The following is a 15,311-nucleotide window of genomic DNA, read 5'->3' on the forward strand; positions in this document are numbered from 1 at the left end:
GGTAATAAATGTATTTAAAAAAAAAAAAGTTGCTGAAAGAGTCTGTTCATTCTGGCCAGTTGTCCCAGGGTCCTTTGGCTGCCGTACGCTGGGCTGATTTTTTTCTTTTCCTCTCCTAGAAAGCTGTGGCTTTTCCTCTCCTAGAAAGGGTGGCGCTGCCTGGGGTAGCTGTGCCTGGGCTCACGGAGACCTTGCTGCTTCCTGATTCAAGGACCACCAGCAGGTCCATGCAAGGGCTTGGACATTTAACCACAGCACTTGGCACCAAAAAAAGTTTTTTCAGTCCATTCAGGGTCAGCAGCCTTCAAGGGCCGTGTCCATCAAGTGCTGGTTTTAACGCTAGCTCCTTTGTGCCTGCGGCTCACCGACCCCCTGGCCCTGCTCTGCCTCTGGCCCCAGCCACGACTGCCGTGATCCCGCACCTGGGGCAAGAGCAATAAAGCAATTTTACCTGGAGGGGCTGAGGGGGCTTCCAAAGGTCCAACCGTAGCCTGCATGGCAGCAGCACCACTTTCACAGGCGCAGCCCTGAGCAGGAACATCTCGTGCTTGCCTTCAGGACCAGGACTTGCTGCCCAGCAGCCCCACAAACTATGGCGCAGCCCCACGGGTGCTGCTGCCTGCAGGGCATGGCCACGGCGTCCAGCAGAAGGGGCCATCTGGGGACAAGGCTCCAAGTTGTCCTAGAGTCCCCTTGGGGCTTCAGGGCTGCAGGAGGGGTGCTGAGAATCAGGTTCCCAGTGTTTCTCTGTGGGAATCAATACCTGGCAAGACCTGCTTGTTGCAGGAAAAACCAAATACACAGAAAAAAAAATCCACACTATATTTTAAATATTTAAAGTTACTCCCCAAAATTTCTTTTATTGTTTTGCTATCCAAACTTCTCTGTTCTTAAATGCGTCCTACCATTTTACCCAAGACTGCAAATTTCACTCATTCAACTTGCTAAAAGCTATTTAAAAAGTTACTAAGCACAAATAACCAACATAGCTCACGTATTGCAAATTAAGCATTTGTACCAAACCAAACCGACAAAGCGAGATCAGGAAAAGGCAGTAACCCTCCCCCAGCTCCTTTTCCAGGCCTTTTCCCCTTTCAGTAGCTGCAGTCGGCCTCCGAGCCCAGCACCAGTGTCCCACTGGCAGAAATCCCCGGTGGAAATGCCGCTGGAATGAGCAGGGTTGCTCCAAGCCGCTGCCTCCTCACAACGGCAGGCAGAGCCATGCACCCAGCGCTCCCGGAGCATTGCTCTTAAAGGCATTATTTCTCCTTTTATTGGCTTTTTCCTGTTATTTTATTAATTTTGGCTATTACTTTATTTTAAATCAGGAGTTTTCTGCCTCCTGCTTCCTTTAGGTGGAGCGAGCTGCCCAGCTCAGGGCTTGTTTGCTTTTCCAGCCCTTAAAGGACTATGTGAAATATGTTTGGGATTTGTTGCCAGTAGTTAGGGGCTACCCGGCCAATTTTAGCCTCACTGAGTGAGTGCACATACGCAAGCTGTACATGTGCTTTCCAAATGTGTTCATAAATCAAATTAGGGGGGTAAGTATCAAAAGCAGAAAGGCCCTTCCTTCGTTGTTTAATGTTAGGGAAATTCAACTGCAAGTGGAAAGGGCCATCCTTTTGTGAGAAAAGTAGAGTAGTGTTAGGTTTAAGTAGGGGATGTTTACATCTAATGTAAAAGGAAAAACAAAAAGAAGAAGAAAAAAAAAACTATCTTCCAAAAACTCTGAAAAAAACTGCCATATTTTATCTTACTAAAACCTATTTCCAGAAGTCAAAAGGATTAAAAGTACTTTATCCTCTGACTAATGCTCTTTCAAAAAGAACTGCTGGGCTGCTAAGTGTTACAAACTGGGCAGTCAGAGCGAGAGGGAGAACCCAGAGAAAACAAAGTTTTGCTTGGCTCTGCCGCTCCCCTGGGGCTGGTGGCTGAGTGCTGAAAGATTGCTTAAGGCAAATGGCGATGGACGGGCTGAAATGAAACACAGGGTTTGCTTTGCAGGTAATTTTCACATAAAAAGAGACCAATAATTCATAATACAGAAGAAAGGCTGAGGAACTGGGGAGAAGGAGAGGGAGGGAGAGAGTGAGAGGGAGCACATGCCATGCCAAAAGGGGGAGATACATGTGTGCTCACAAAGCCACCGGCCAGCTTCCGCTAACTGCCTGGAAGTGAAAACTAAGCTGGCGTGATGCTTCAGTGGAAATAGGATTTGTCCCAGAAAGGCACCTAAAAATAGACCCGAATTCTGCATGAAGACACAGTGGAGCTGGTTGTGTGGAATGCTTTAGCAGTGCTTGGGAAGGCATTTCTGCAGCAGGAAGCAATGCCTGTTAAAAGGCCAGAGCACTATTTATGTGTTTGTTTTTAAAACTCCTTCGCTGACAGGAGAAGTGCCTTCAGCAGGCAGCTCGCTGCCCCGAGGAGGCCACACGATGCCACACGCAGCCTTGGGCCCTGCCTCACCTCATGAGCCACAGCACAGGGGGCACGCACTCATCCCTTGTGGCAGGGCCTGTGAGGTGACAAGTGGCTTCGTTACACACATGGACGAAGTCAGTGCACTGCCTGTAGCAGCTCTGAGCCCCTGCCGGCAGGAGGGAAGGTGACTCAGGCACCCTGGGGTGAGCCTGGAACAGGGCTGAGATGCGGCCCTGCCCACCACAGACACCCAGGCCCTAGGGGATCGCTGGGGATTTGGGCCTGAGGAGCCACATGGGTTCCTCCTTGAACAAAACACACAGCCCAAAACTCTGCCATGCATGGTTCATGCACTAGATCAACTTATTTTTTTTTGCTGCGCTGTCACATGACCAAGGGACTGAGCCTTTCTCTAACTTCTCACAAGTCTGTAAAGACCACAAGTGCCAAGAAGCCCTTTATTTTTCCCCTGAAGAAAGGGAGGATCAGCAGATCTTCCCTAATGCAACTGCTTGTGATTCTTTCCTGTGGCTGCCATACCAGCAGTGCTCCAGCTCTGGGCTGGTGCCACCAGCCACCATGGGGCTGCAAACGGAGCCCTTAGAGCCGGCACTGGGGTGCGGAGCTGCAGCCCCAAGCCGATCACCTCCACAGCTTATCTGAGCTGCCTCGAGCTTTGACCAGTGCAGGAGCCTCCTTTCCAGAACTGCTGACACCAACAAGCACCCCATGGCTGTGGGAAGGAGCTGCTGGGAACTGGGAACAGCTCCACACCACCGAGCTGCTCCCCAGCCCAGCACGAAGCCCCCATGACCACCGTGCCCACACACACCGCCTGGTCCAGCCCCAGCCCGCACTGCCGAAGGGGTTCAGTGTGCTGCCTGCAGCCCTGGGTTTGACGAGGAGCAGCAACCACCTGAAGCTGTGCCACCGTCCCTTCCCCTAAAACCCTGCTCTGCCTGGGGTGGGCGGCCTCTACGGGGAAGACAGAGCCCCTTGCTGTGTAGCTAACAGCCTGTTGCAGCCCCTCCTGCGCTCGCTCCATCACCCTGCCTGGGGTTTTGTGAGGCACAGAAGCCATGTCCCAAAGCAGAAGGTCCCTGGGGTCACTCCCTGTGCAGAATGCACTGCAGAGATGTAACCAATTCTCTGTCTTTTCTGGTTACAGCTTCTTCCAAATATGCTGCTTCTTCACCCAGTTTTCCCCTCTGGTCAGCACCTCCCCAGGCAGAGGTGCGTTCCCGTCCCTCCTGCTGGCTGCAGCCACTGCTTGGTGCAGCAAAGCAGCACCCAGAGGGGCCTGTCCTGCAGCAACCCTTGTTTAAAGATAAATGAATAGCTAGATTAATATAAAGTCTGAATAATTTCTGGAGGTTAGGGCTCAGCTCCTCAGAGCAGGAATTGTTGTGACATTTTTATGTTGGTTTGAAGTCTTCCAGCTTGCTGACTGATGAGCCCTGCGAGATCCTGAGGCCTGGAGGATCTCTGCCAAAAGGCAGCTGCTGGGGCCGAAACACAAAGCGCTGTGTCAGCACCTGGAGGAGGAGGAGGAGGGGAAGGAGGAAGGCCGTTTTGATTTGCTGCCCATCCAGAGGCTGCAGCAGGCAGATGGCAGTTCAGCACACTGGTGAAGTCTGCCCTTTTACAGGCCACTGCCATCAAACTTTTAACAGACATTTTTAAGACACCACAGCAGCGGCTGGGGGCTGCGCTTGAGCAGGACTCGTAGCTCAGCAGTGGGGCTGCTGATCCCCGTCAGGACACTCCTGAGCATCTTTCACACAGGTCTGCTCTGTAATCTATTAACATGACTTCACTGGGGCTGACTGTACAGAGAGAGTGCAGAACTGGATCCAAAGCAGTAGCAAGCTTTTTGGTTGGTTGGTTGGTGTTGCTGTTTGCTGAACTCAAGTTCATTGCATGGTCGCGTCCCTCCAACCTCACAGGTCATGTGCGACCCCAAGATCCTCGTGTGCCTCCTAATGGGAGCTGTGTGGGCACTGTGAGGTGGCCACACTACTCTTGCTGCTCTCTGAGGACCCTGATGAAAATGCTCTCCCTTTGGTATATGGCCAACCCACACTCAGACATAGGTCAAATATGGGCTCAGTTTTTTTATTTATTTATTTCCTTTTTTTTTTTTTTTTTTAAGGGTAGGTCTTGAAATGTAAATTGCAGGGAGCAATTTACAATTATTGTCCTATCTGTGGCTCAGCATTTCCAAGTCAAAACTGGATAAATAGAATGCATTTATTATAATATTTACCTAAAATGAAGTTGAACTGCCTATGAGACCAATTCTAACCTGAACATGTAGATGCTTTCTCCGACACTTACACTTTGTCACATCTCACTTGGGTGGATGCATTGCATACTGACTTTCTTTTCTGCAGATCTCTTGGCTTTAATGTGCTGGAGAAGCAAATGACTCTGTTAGTTATAAAGAAGCTGAAATGGAAGTGCACGTATCTGCATGCACGCACAGCAAAACTGTGATCACGCTGTTTTCACGGTGAGGCTGCAACCCTGCTAGGTGAGCCGCTGAAAAGGGAAGCATTACAACAACAGTTTTAAGAAAAATCTGGTTTTGTTCGCTTCATCTACTTTTTTTTTTTCTTCTGGTTTGCTAACCAAATAGCTGCATGGGAAGGGAAGAGAAGGGCCTAAAGGAACCGTCCTCCATCCTGCTCTTGTCAGTGCTATTTCTTGGGCTGCATATTGCCGCTGCTGCTCTATACACAGCAACCCCAAAGCCACGCTGGGTGTTCCCACAGCCACGGGGCCATGCAGCCACGCAGATACACATGAGTGCGTATCCTCACCCCGTCACGCAGCGCATGTGTGGTGGGGAGAAAAGCATTCATGCAAAGAAAAATCCTACTGTAGATTTCAGGACACTATCTAAAGGCAAATGCTTGTGGGAAGCATCCTAGAGATGTTAGTGAACAAGTGGGTCTGCAGTGGAAAGTTTAATTCCTTCGAGTGGCCGCCGATTTCCCCAGGGCAGTTGCTGGCTCAAGCTCTTGCCCTCCTCTGCTTCCCGCCATGCTCCCCACCTGACCTTGCCTCACAGAAACGTTATTTGTGTCCTGTGTGCAGCTGCTCTTCTTACCCTTGCCTTCTCCAAGCACGTTCCCTCTTCAGTCCTTTTGCCTGATACAGGGATGAGTTTTCAAGTTTCCTGAACCTTTTGGATTGGGATAACTGCTGTACTTCTCTTGCACAGTGTCTGTCCTCCAAACCCCACGCATTTCCTCTCTTTGTTCCTGTCTTAATCTCTTTGTTCTTATTTCAAAACCCCTACATGGCTGAGGTCGGCATGTAGCAGTTCATCCAAGCCTCTGGGCTGAATCTGGGGCTAACACCAGGGCTGGGTACAGGCCCCTGGAGCTCCATGACTTGAATCGTACCCCTTGGTGAGAAGATCAAACTGTGGGCACCTCAAATTACGTGCCTGAATCCACCAGGTCTCAGCTGCTGGACCCTTACCTCCAGCAGCACCACCTTCTCTTTTCTGGCTCTGCCTCCTTCTACTCTGTTCTACACCTCTTCCTAAAGCTGCCCTTCGTTTATGGCTCCCTCCACTGCTGTTCTCTCCTTTAGGGAAGGCTCAGTGCAGCTCCTCGCTCCTTGCCTCCCGGAACCTTTCCCACACACTGCCACCTGCAGCTGGAAGCCATTTGGTGGCACCTGCTTCGTCCCCTCCTTCGGACCCCTCCACCGGACACTGCCTTGCACGAAGCCTACCACCAAAGCATGAAATTAAACCAAGATCAGTTTTCTTGTTGTTGTTGTTGTTTTTAACTATTATTAGTTGCATTATGGGATCTCCTGGGACAAAGCCTTTTGGTTTCCCCAGGTGGATCATACAGATCACAACAGGGCTTTGGCTTTGAAGAAAGCTTGGCTGTGTAGAGCAGAAAGGAGTGTGAGCTCTCATGGCACTGCTTTTGAGGGGTGGGCAGTGCTGTCACCTGCTTGGGGAATCTGTGGTTGCTCTGAAAGGCCACGCAGGATCCAGCACTGGGATGCGTGCTAAAAAGGAACAGAAATGAGCTGCTGCGGGTTGCTGGGTGAGGAAAGAAGAGCTGCTATTTCAAAGATGGTGGCCTTCATGAGGTACAGCACAAGTGAGGCAATGCCTGGGAGGCTTCCTGGAAGAGCATTAAGGTGATAGTTCTCAAAAGTGAACAGAAAAACCCTGGAAAGAAAAGCCTAAATCTACCAAAACGACAGCAAGGTGAATGAGGGGTTTGGGGAAGGCAGTCTGCCGAGGAAGCACCCAGGATCACACCAATAGCTCAGGCTGAACTTTTTAATTTTCTCCCCAGATGAAATAAAAATAGAAAAACAGAGTGAGGGCCGGCTCTTGCCCTGGGGACAGGGGGTCCCTGCCCATGGTGACTTCAGGCCGCCCCTCCTGGGCCTCATCACCCGGCCCTGGCCTGCTCGGCACTGCACTGAGGCCTCTGCCGGGGCCTAACAGTGCCTTGGGCCGAATGGGAAAACCTCTGTGGGAGGTCAGCTGCATCCCCAGAGCCTCTCGTTTTGTTTTTGAGGAGCCTGGTGGGAGGTTGTTGATCTCTGTGCTCCCCTGATAAGTAAAGGTGGATGAAAGAGGTGGATCTTTCTGTTGAAACCAAGCTGCCCAGCGTGTTGTGGAGCTCTCGTGTGCTGTACCGCACTCTGGCAGCTCAGGCCAAGAGTGCACAGAAAAAGCTGAAAGGTCTTTTATCAGCCTTTTTTTTTTTTTTCTAGTTGTTTTTGCCTTATTACTATCAACCTAATAATGAATAAATTGTACAGTTCTTACCGTGTAGGAAATGATTCACAGAACCTTACTACATTTTTTCCTGTTGAGATTCCCCACCAGTTTTTCAAGCGTTATGGCATCATTTGCCAAAATGACTTCTAAAATGTGTACTCAGAACATTTTGACCTTTTGAAAATCCTAATCACCATCATCATGAAAACATCAAGCCCTTGTTTTTTTGTAATAAAACGCTTTATAAAATTGAATCAGGAACTAAGTACTTGCTGTCCAGCCATCCTCCCCTCCCACCCTCGACTTGCTGCCTGAAATTTGACCACCAGAGCTTGGATTTTATACCCTCGGCTTTTCAGATGGGCTACCCAACAAACAGGGACTCCAAACCTCACCCTTTGAAATCACACGTTGAAAACCAGGGCTAGGTCCAAAGCTATTCTCTGTGGACGCTGCTGCTACTGGCTGCCAACCAGAGAAGCCCTCAAATCATGTTTGTTCGGTTGGTTTTGGAAAGGGCCAATGGAAATAAGTGGATCACATTTCCTAGTGTTTTTGTCTGGCCAGCCAAAGCGTCTGAACTGATACAGAGGTTCAAGCCCACGTGTGACAAACCAGTTCCCCATGTATTTCCACTGGCAGAAAGCTCCAGCAGCAGAGATGTAGCACCTAGATCAGTAACTTAAACGACTGATTAGAAACGTGCCAGTAGCAAGACTTTGCAACAAAAGTGATGTGACAAATTTGAGGAGTTTTACAGTACTAATGCTTGTTATTGCTTCTCACAAAATGTTACCAAGCTTACAATAATCTTTACACTTTCAGCAAAAATGTGAACAGTATATTTGAATATATTAAAAAGAATTAAAAAAACATTTCACAAAAACATTTGTTGCCATATGAAAGTCTTTCAGCAATAAATGCCCACACCAGTATTTAAACATTGTTAAAAGTATCATGATTTGTACTAATAAATTATGCAACAAGAGAGGTAAACAAAATAAAATTACAGTATAGCTCTCAATGTTCCTCCACTGAGCTTAGGCAGCTCTAGGAAGCTCAATTTTAGATGACTAATTAAGAAACTGATATTTTCAGAGCAACAAAAATAAAAGCTTTTATTTGTTCATTTGAATATAAAACAGGCGTTATCACAGATGTACAAAGCGTACTGGTGGTTTAACATACAAGAAGGTTGCTGTCCTTTGCACATAAAAATTTTTGTTTGAAACTGTGATTGGCTGAGTTACATGAATTTCTCTAACCAGTCACCACACTCTATGAAATAACGCTGCTAACATTCAACTGATAAAAGGGACAGTCTTCCCTTGGGTAAAGTGTCAAGCAGGATTAAATATATATAATAAACAAGCACCATGAGGAATCTGCTCCTGTTTGATTAGTTTTGTGTTTAAATGTTCATTGTGTACCCTCTGTTTTGTGCATGTGCATCAAGTTGATTACATGGTTTTGTCTGACTTCAAAAGCACAAGGTCACAAGACAAACATTTTATACATTCTCATGAATGGTTTATCTACAGTACAATTTCTAATACAGAACAATCCTTCTTTATTGCTCAGTCTGATGGTGCTTAAATGTTTCCTTTCTTTTGCTTGCACAACAAAACCAGAAACTCAGTTTATCGTTTCTCTTAACTCAGAATTTAACAACCACGGATGACAGGTTGCAGAAGAGAGCTGTTATTAACTGCGCTTCACAACTGCATTGCAGTTCTTTTTTTTTTCTCTACAAATGCAAAGTTGACTTCGTGAAGGTTAAAGTGATGCTTTAAATGACAGCTAAATTTGTTTTGCAGTACTGAGATCAGCGATAGCAGGACTTCACAAGTTAGTTCACACACTGCAATTATGTTTGTAATCAATCAACATCTTGTCTGAAACCTTACAGTGACTTGCCATTAAAAACAGATTTTATTCTTTTTAAAGGGAGCAGAAAATAAAGTTGACAAAATCTAGGATTGGTCTTCAGAGCATGAATAGGGATATTCACAGGACAGTGAAGTCTGAAAAGATGATTTGAAATAAAACAAGTCTGACATGGCGAGATGCTCTGTACTGTACATGCAGACTAAAATGTCCCCACCTTTTAAAAAGATTTTAAACAACCAGCATTGAGACTCAGAAGCCAAACAAAACTACTATCGTTAGCAGGGGTCCACTTCTTGTACAGCATTCTGCAAAGGCAGACAAAATATGTCCCTTATACGTGATATAAACGTGATTACGTTTGCCCTGCAACAATCTTAGTCATGCATACCTGGTAATGAGAGCCAGCACATGAACGTAATTTTGGACAATAAGAAAAGCATTCTTGGACTGCAGCTGGTAAATCCCACTCTTGACCACAACCGGGTCAATTCAGTTACAACCACATGAAGAAAGGGGAAAGTTTTTTAGAAAAGGGGTGTGGGGTGCAGGGAAGACAGCAGAAATGGGAAATCAAACCTCTCCTTTATCCAAAGGTAGTAAAATGAAGGCAGCTGTGATGCATGTTTTCCTACTCTTCTCCCACTGACAGCCTCAGGTCAGAGACCCTGGGACTGTGGATCTTAAAACAGGCAGTTCAGTTCCTCTGATGTTTTAATTGGCTTAGGGACGAGTTAGCAGATGCACGATTTGTGCTGAATTGGTTGTAGTGACTGTACGCTCCTCTCCATTAAGGAATAAATTAAAGACCATCGAAACAATCGTTTTCTGTAAATGTAAACTGGATGCCTTGGCCACCGAGCTATGTGTCCTAGCTGAGAGGCAAATTGATAACTCTGTGCAAATAACCCCAGAAGTTTTCCTTATAGCAATAAAAACACCAACTAAAACAATGAAAAAATTGTGCAACAAAGTTTTGCAGCTAGACAACAGTGCTATTCCTCAACCTGCCTTTTCTAAGTCTAACAAGTGTATGCACATGCCAGCACGAATATTTATTGTTGCCTCCATGGCAAAGAAAAAGAATTATTGTAGTGCATTTTTAGTCTTAAATTCATTCACTGCCTTAAAGGCAGCAATAATTCCACTTGCTGGTATCTAGAGGATTCTTTTAGACAGGGATACTTAGCAATCCAGGATTGCTTTTTTTTCAAAAAATTTGTGAGTAACATTTGATTATCTACAGTGGGAGACACCATGCAAGTGACAAGTACTGCATTTTAAACTTTAAAATCTTTTGTCATTAGTGAATTTATATTTCATATATATATATTTGATGTGATACTATCCACTCAAGATAATACAACACTTTGTTTTTATATTAGCAAACATTTCAAGAGTTTAATATTCTTGAATGTTTCTTCTCTTTTATACTTCTAAAGAGATCAAAATAAATTAAACGTTTTTGTACATAATTACAGAAGAAGTAGTTAACTTATTTTATCTTTTTAGTTTAGTACAAAGATATTTGCAAGTTCTTTGCCGAAATACACCTTATTTATAAATTTCTTCCATTCTAACGCTAACAGCAAAGGCTCTTTGGCCTTTGTGCTTTCAGCATCTCTGACAGAAAGCTGCTAGATTTCTAATTTAAAGGTGCTACTTTGGGTATTCTCCTCGTACCACTACATAGTTTCCTAAGATGTGGGACCTAAAATGGCTTACGTTAGTAACAGATTTGTGTTCATCATCCTTTTACGACATATTAAAACAAATGAAGAAAACAATTCTTTGTATTAGTATGTAAATTGTTTTAAAAGAATCCATTTGGAGGGCAGAATAAAAAAAAAATCTACTTCAGCTTACTTAATGTAAAATACAAAGCCACATTTACTCAAAAAGCAGTATTGTCCAATAAGCAAAAAAAAAAAAGTTTAAAATGGGCTTTTCCAACAAACTGAAGGGCCTTACCCCATAGTCCTTCTTTTCTAAAATTTAGTGGTAAACGAAAACATTTCACATTTTATTTCCTGCCAATCGTGACTGCTTTGAAAAGTTCCAAATAGAAACAGTTCCGTTCTGATGAGTGTCAGCATATTATCTGCACATTTTTTTTTAGTGGACACCAAAAAATTTTATACATCTATAGTAAAGTCCATGGAAGCTTTAAGGTACAAGACTACATGTTGTAGGCCACATAGATGGGATCTAGCTGGTCTGCCAAAAATCCATCTCGTAGGTGCATACGTTGTTTCTCTCCACGGGAGTTGATAGGAATTACACCAATGTCCACAACCACCACCACCCCTACAATCAGATAGTGTTCCTCCAGGACCACGTTGGTGACCAAAGGAACCAGGTCCAAAGCTTCTTGCTCCGATCCATCCAGCTCAACTACAACGACCAATAAATTTGTCCAGGTAAACACCGCACTGGAATCAAAGAAAAAGAAGTATTAGTTGCTTGTTTTTTTTTTAAATCCATTTCATCCCACCTTGATTACTGCTTGTTTCAACCGTGATGCTTCCTTCTGTATGCTGAGGCACAAGGCCTAAGTGGCAAGAGGGAACGTGTCTGCAGGCAGGGCAGAAAACCAGCCCCACTAGCTCTCACTTCAGTATCGCTGCAATATTAAGATGTGAGCTAAGCTTGACAGAACCTCGACTCTAATCCTTGCCCGTTGTGTAAGGAGGCAGTAAGAAATACTGCAGTTCCCTCTGAAGCCCGGGAGCTGTCACAGCACTGCCGTGCTCATGCAGGCATGCGACGTGTGGGTGGAGGCGTTTCCTCTAGGTTTTTCCGAAGAGCAGCCCAGAGGAGCAAAGGAGGTCAGAAGAGAAGACAGTGATAAAGCACCGTAAGGCACACAGCCCAGCCTGGAAGACCTTTTGGATAAACTCTGCCTAGGAAAGGGGTGCAGAGCTTCGGGAGCATCTGCACGGCACGCTGCAGGCTGCGCAGAGCTCCCCGGGAGCTGGGGAGGGGGCGTTTGTGGCTGCACGGTGCTAGGCCGGTGTGCTACGCGCCTTCTGCAGTGGGCTGGCCGCGGTCCAGGCAGGTCAGAGCTCAGTACAAAAGAGCTCCGTTTTTTCTGGACCACTTGGTTTACACAGAAACCATCTGCTTTATTTCGGTTGTGGTTTAGTTCTGTCGGGTTTAAAGGGACAGGAGTTTTTACGTTCCTTAGGAACAGGTGAGACGGTCAAAGAAAGACCGTTATCACCAATGTCTCTTCTTCACCGAACGAGCTTTGAGTGACCCCAAAATTCTGGCTAGGCCTTTGAACCAAAGCAGGTAAGTTTTGGTTTCTGCTAGCAGGCATCTTTCTAGCTAAGGACAAGGCCTTTGTCCTTCCACATGGAGGCTGAGAGGGTACAAAAGCCTGGTGTATTCTTCCCTCCACCCCTTCCCCACTCCTCTCATTTCTCCACAGCCTCTGAAGCCTCACAGAAGGTCAGCAGGGTTGAGAATCCACAAAGAGCAGTCTCGTTCCTCTTTGCACATGTTTAAGACACAGACCGTGGTTATTTCTTGCTCTACCTTATTCTGTTGCATAAATAATTATATTCTACACATGTAACTCTTATATCAAACCCTATCCTCATTTACCTTGTAAGATCAGGGGATAATTTTCCGTAACTATCTTGAGCAAAAGTGTCTGAAAGTTAGACCAAATTATGTATATAAGCTAACTTCAAAAAAGAGCTGCTTACACTAAGGTCAATGCTGGACTGAGACCGAAGTGCACTCTTTTGATCTACTAAAATTCTGAATATCCGTGTACTTTGGAAACACACCTTTGCCCAAAAATTAGCTATGAAAATGTGTTCTAACTTGATGCTTAGCAGACTTTAGGAGAAAAAGTACTTATTATTAAACAAGCATATTTCTTTTTCAGATTCTGCAAAAGTAGTTTGACAGAATTCTTATGAGCTTTTGTGTTTATTGATCTGGAACACTAATGTGTACTCAGAGTAAGGTTGTACAGGCTCCTTTGGACTTAGTACTGCTATGAAATGAATTTTATTTTGTAATCTTGTTTTCACAGAAGTTCTAGTGAGCTGCACAAGCATCTAAGTTAATACTAAATACATTTTAACAAAAAAGCCTGGGAGGTTTTGTTAAAATATTTGATAGCAGTTGAAACCATGCCTTAAACCCACTGTTAGCTTGTTATTTTGGAAAACTATTCATGGAAAGTCTCAGAAGCAATGCCCCTAAAACACAGCTAGGGAGAAGCTGGTTTGTCTGAGTGCAGCGGACTGATACCCCAAACCTTCATGAAGCTGCTAGTAATTCCTAGCATCACTGACACTCCTAAGAGGGTCTCAATTTAATTTGAAACTCATTAATGAAATTAATTAAAAATTTCAAATGCCATGATTCCAACTCAATGGTGACCACTGTAAGTACAAAAAAAGACTGTCCTTTATGTTCCCACCAGTTGAGATGAATTTATACCGGCCAGCATGTTTCACTTATGAATATATTATACTTGTAGCCCTGGGAAAACAAATGAATAAAGAAACAAACCTAGGCACCATTTTCTCAAGAAATCACAGTCACAACCAAAAGATGCAACACAGCCAGTGCACTGAGCTGGGAATGGCCCCTCCTGCTGCTTCCATCCCACTAACTGCTTCAGGAAAAGCAAGGAATTTGTTGAAATACCTCCAGAAATATAGGCCCATAGTAATTTCCTTCTCCAAATATCTTGTGTAGCTTTACCTACTTGTCATTATGCACAGAGAGAAAACCACTTCTTAGCGAATTCAAGGAAAATATGTACTGTTCCTCCTTCAAGGCTTTGGAGCTAACATGAGCCAACAATGCGCTCTAATTGAATTACATACACACACGTTATTTCTCAAGATACTGTGCATTATTAAAAACACTTTCCAAAATGTTTGGTGCAGTTATACATCACACTGAAAATGTACTGTGTGCCATTCTGTTGCTCATTACATATCGAGACACAGGAGGTCTGAAGTCAGAGGTTGCTGATTTTGTGCTGCTAAAACTTTTTACGAAAAAAAGAGTAATTGTAAATGACCTTTACAGATCCTCAATAACAGAAGCTGCACAGCAGGATCACATATCAGTCAACAAGTCCCTGCTTTCCTCAGTAGTGTTAAATGTTACAAAACGAGCATGTTTCTTTGAAGCTGAGACTGTTTTTACAATTTATGGACTGGACATAGCCAGTAGCTTTTGTTTGCAATAGGTATCAATGCCATTAAGTTAAATCCTTAATGGGTCATTGTAACGTAAACAACAGTGTCCTCCAACAAAAAGAAAGAAACCAAAGAAAAGCATATACAAAGTAAATATACAAAGAAAGATTTTACTAGATATTATTTTGTCAAGGAGTCTTTACCAAGGACAAGAAGAGGATATCCAGGAGAAGTTGAGTGAGAAAAGTCAAGGACAGTCAGGACAATGACTATAAAAGAAAACTTCACGCTGGTGACTTGAGAGAATGATTAGGTGGACGACTGGGTATGAAGAGGCTGGGCACTGTAAGCAAGCCAGATGTTGCTTTGAACATCTGTGTGTCCATTTTCTGCAAGGACCACATCAGAAAAATCTACCTCACCAGAAACTTCTCCTCCCTGAGGAAAAGACAACCCTAAAGACTTTCAATGTTTGCCTTTGAGCAAAGTGTAGTAATAGCATCACATAATGTTTCCTGAAATCTTGTTCATGTGTCTTGTACCTTATTGCCCAACTACTGGGAAGAGTTAAGGCACTAAGAAGTATTTGCATGTACTCCGACCTTCTTGCAGATATCCAGCGGCCCATCTCCTTGGTCCTCCCAGCTTATCTCAACCCTTTTTGAGTTGCTCCTATCCCACTCAGGACTTCCACGGTAATAGAGGGGAAGGATGGAAAGGTATCCCCAAAGAGCTCTCAGTGGTCTTGAGAAAAAGAATATAATTTAAAACCTTTTTGCCACTGAAACCAATGATGACAATTTCTGCAGTATATGGCACCTTCATTCACTGCTCATGAGCTCACACTTTGAGGACATAAAAATCTCTGACAAACAGGTACTGCTGAACACATGGATTTATGAATCTGTGGCCATCTTAGAGTTGTCCCTGGACATCTTTCTATCCACTGATGACAAGAATATGACACATGTGAAAGGAGCATTTCTCAGTATCCTTTAAGTGTTCGTACTGGTCTGTATGAGGACCCAGTATCCTCTACCCCATGTAATGGTTAGCCAGCA

The 15,311-nt window shown here is 44.6% G+C and overlaps 1 protein-coding gene across 5 annotated transcripts in view; it reads right to left on the reverse strand.

Moving 5' to 3' along the window:
* Positions 1 to 8,284: 8,284 nt before the first annotated feature.
* DIP2C (disco interacting protein 2 homolog C) overlaps positions 8,285 to 15,311 on the reverse strand; it is a 316,217-nt gene continuing 309,190 nt past the window's right edge. For all 5 annotated transcript variants that reach the window (XM_040546127.1, XM_040546128.1, XM_040546125.1 and 2 more), the window contains one exon: positions 8,285 to 11,508. In XM_040546127.1, coding sequence (XP_040402061.1) covers positions 11,256 to 11,508 — 253 coding nt within the window. In that variant the 3' untranslated portion in view covers positions 8,285 to 11,255. The remainder of the gene's footprint in view (positions 11,509 to 15,311) is intronic.

The sequence above is a fragment of the Cygnus olor genome, chromosome 2 (assembly GCF_009769625.2).
Source record: "Cygnus olor isolate bCygOlo1 chromosome 2, bCygOlo1.pri.v2, whole genome shotgun sequence".
Taxonomy (NCBI): Eukaryota; Metazoa; Chordata; class Aves; order Anseriformes; family Anatidae; genus Cygnus; species Cygnus olor.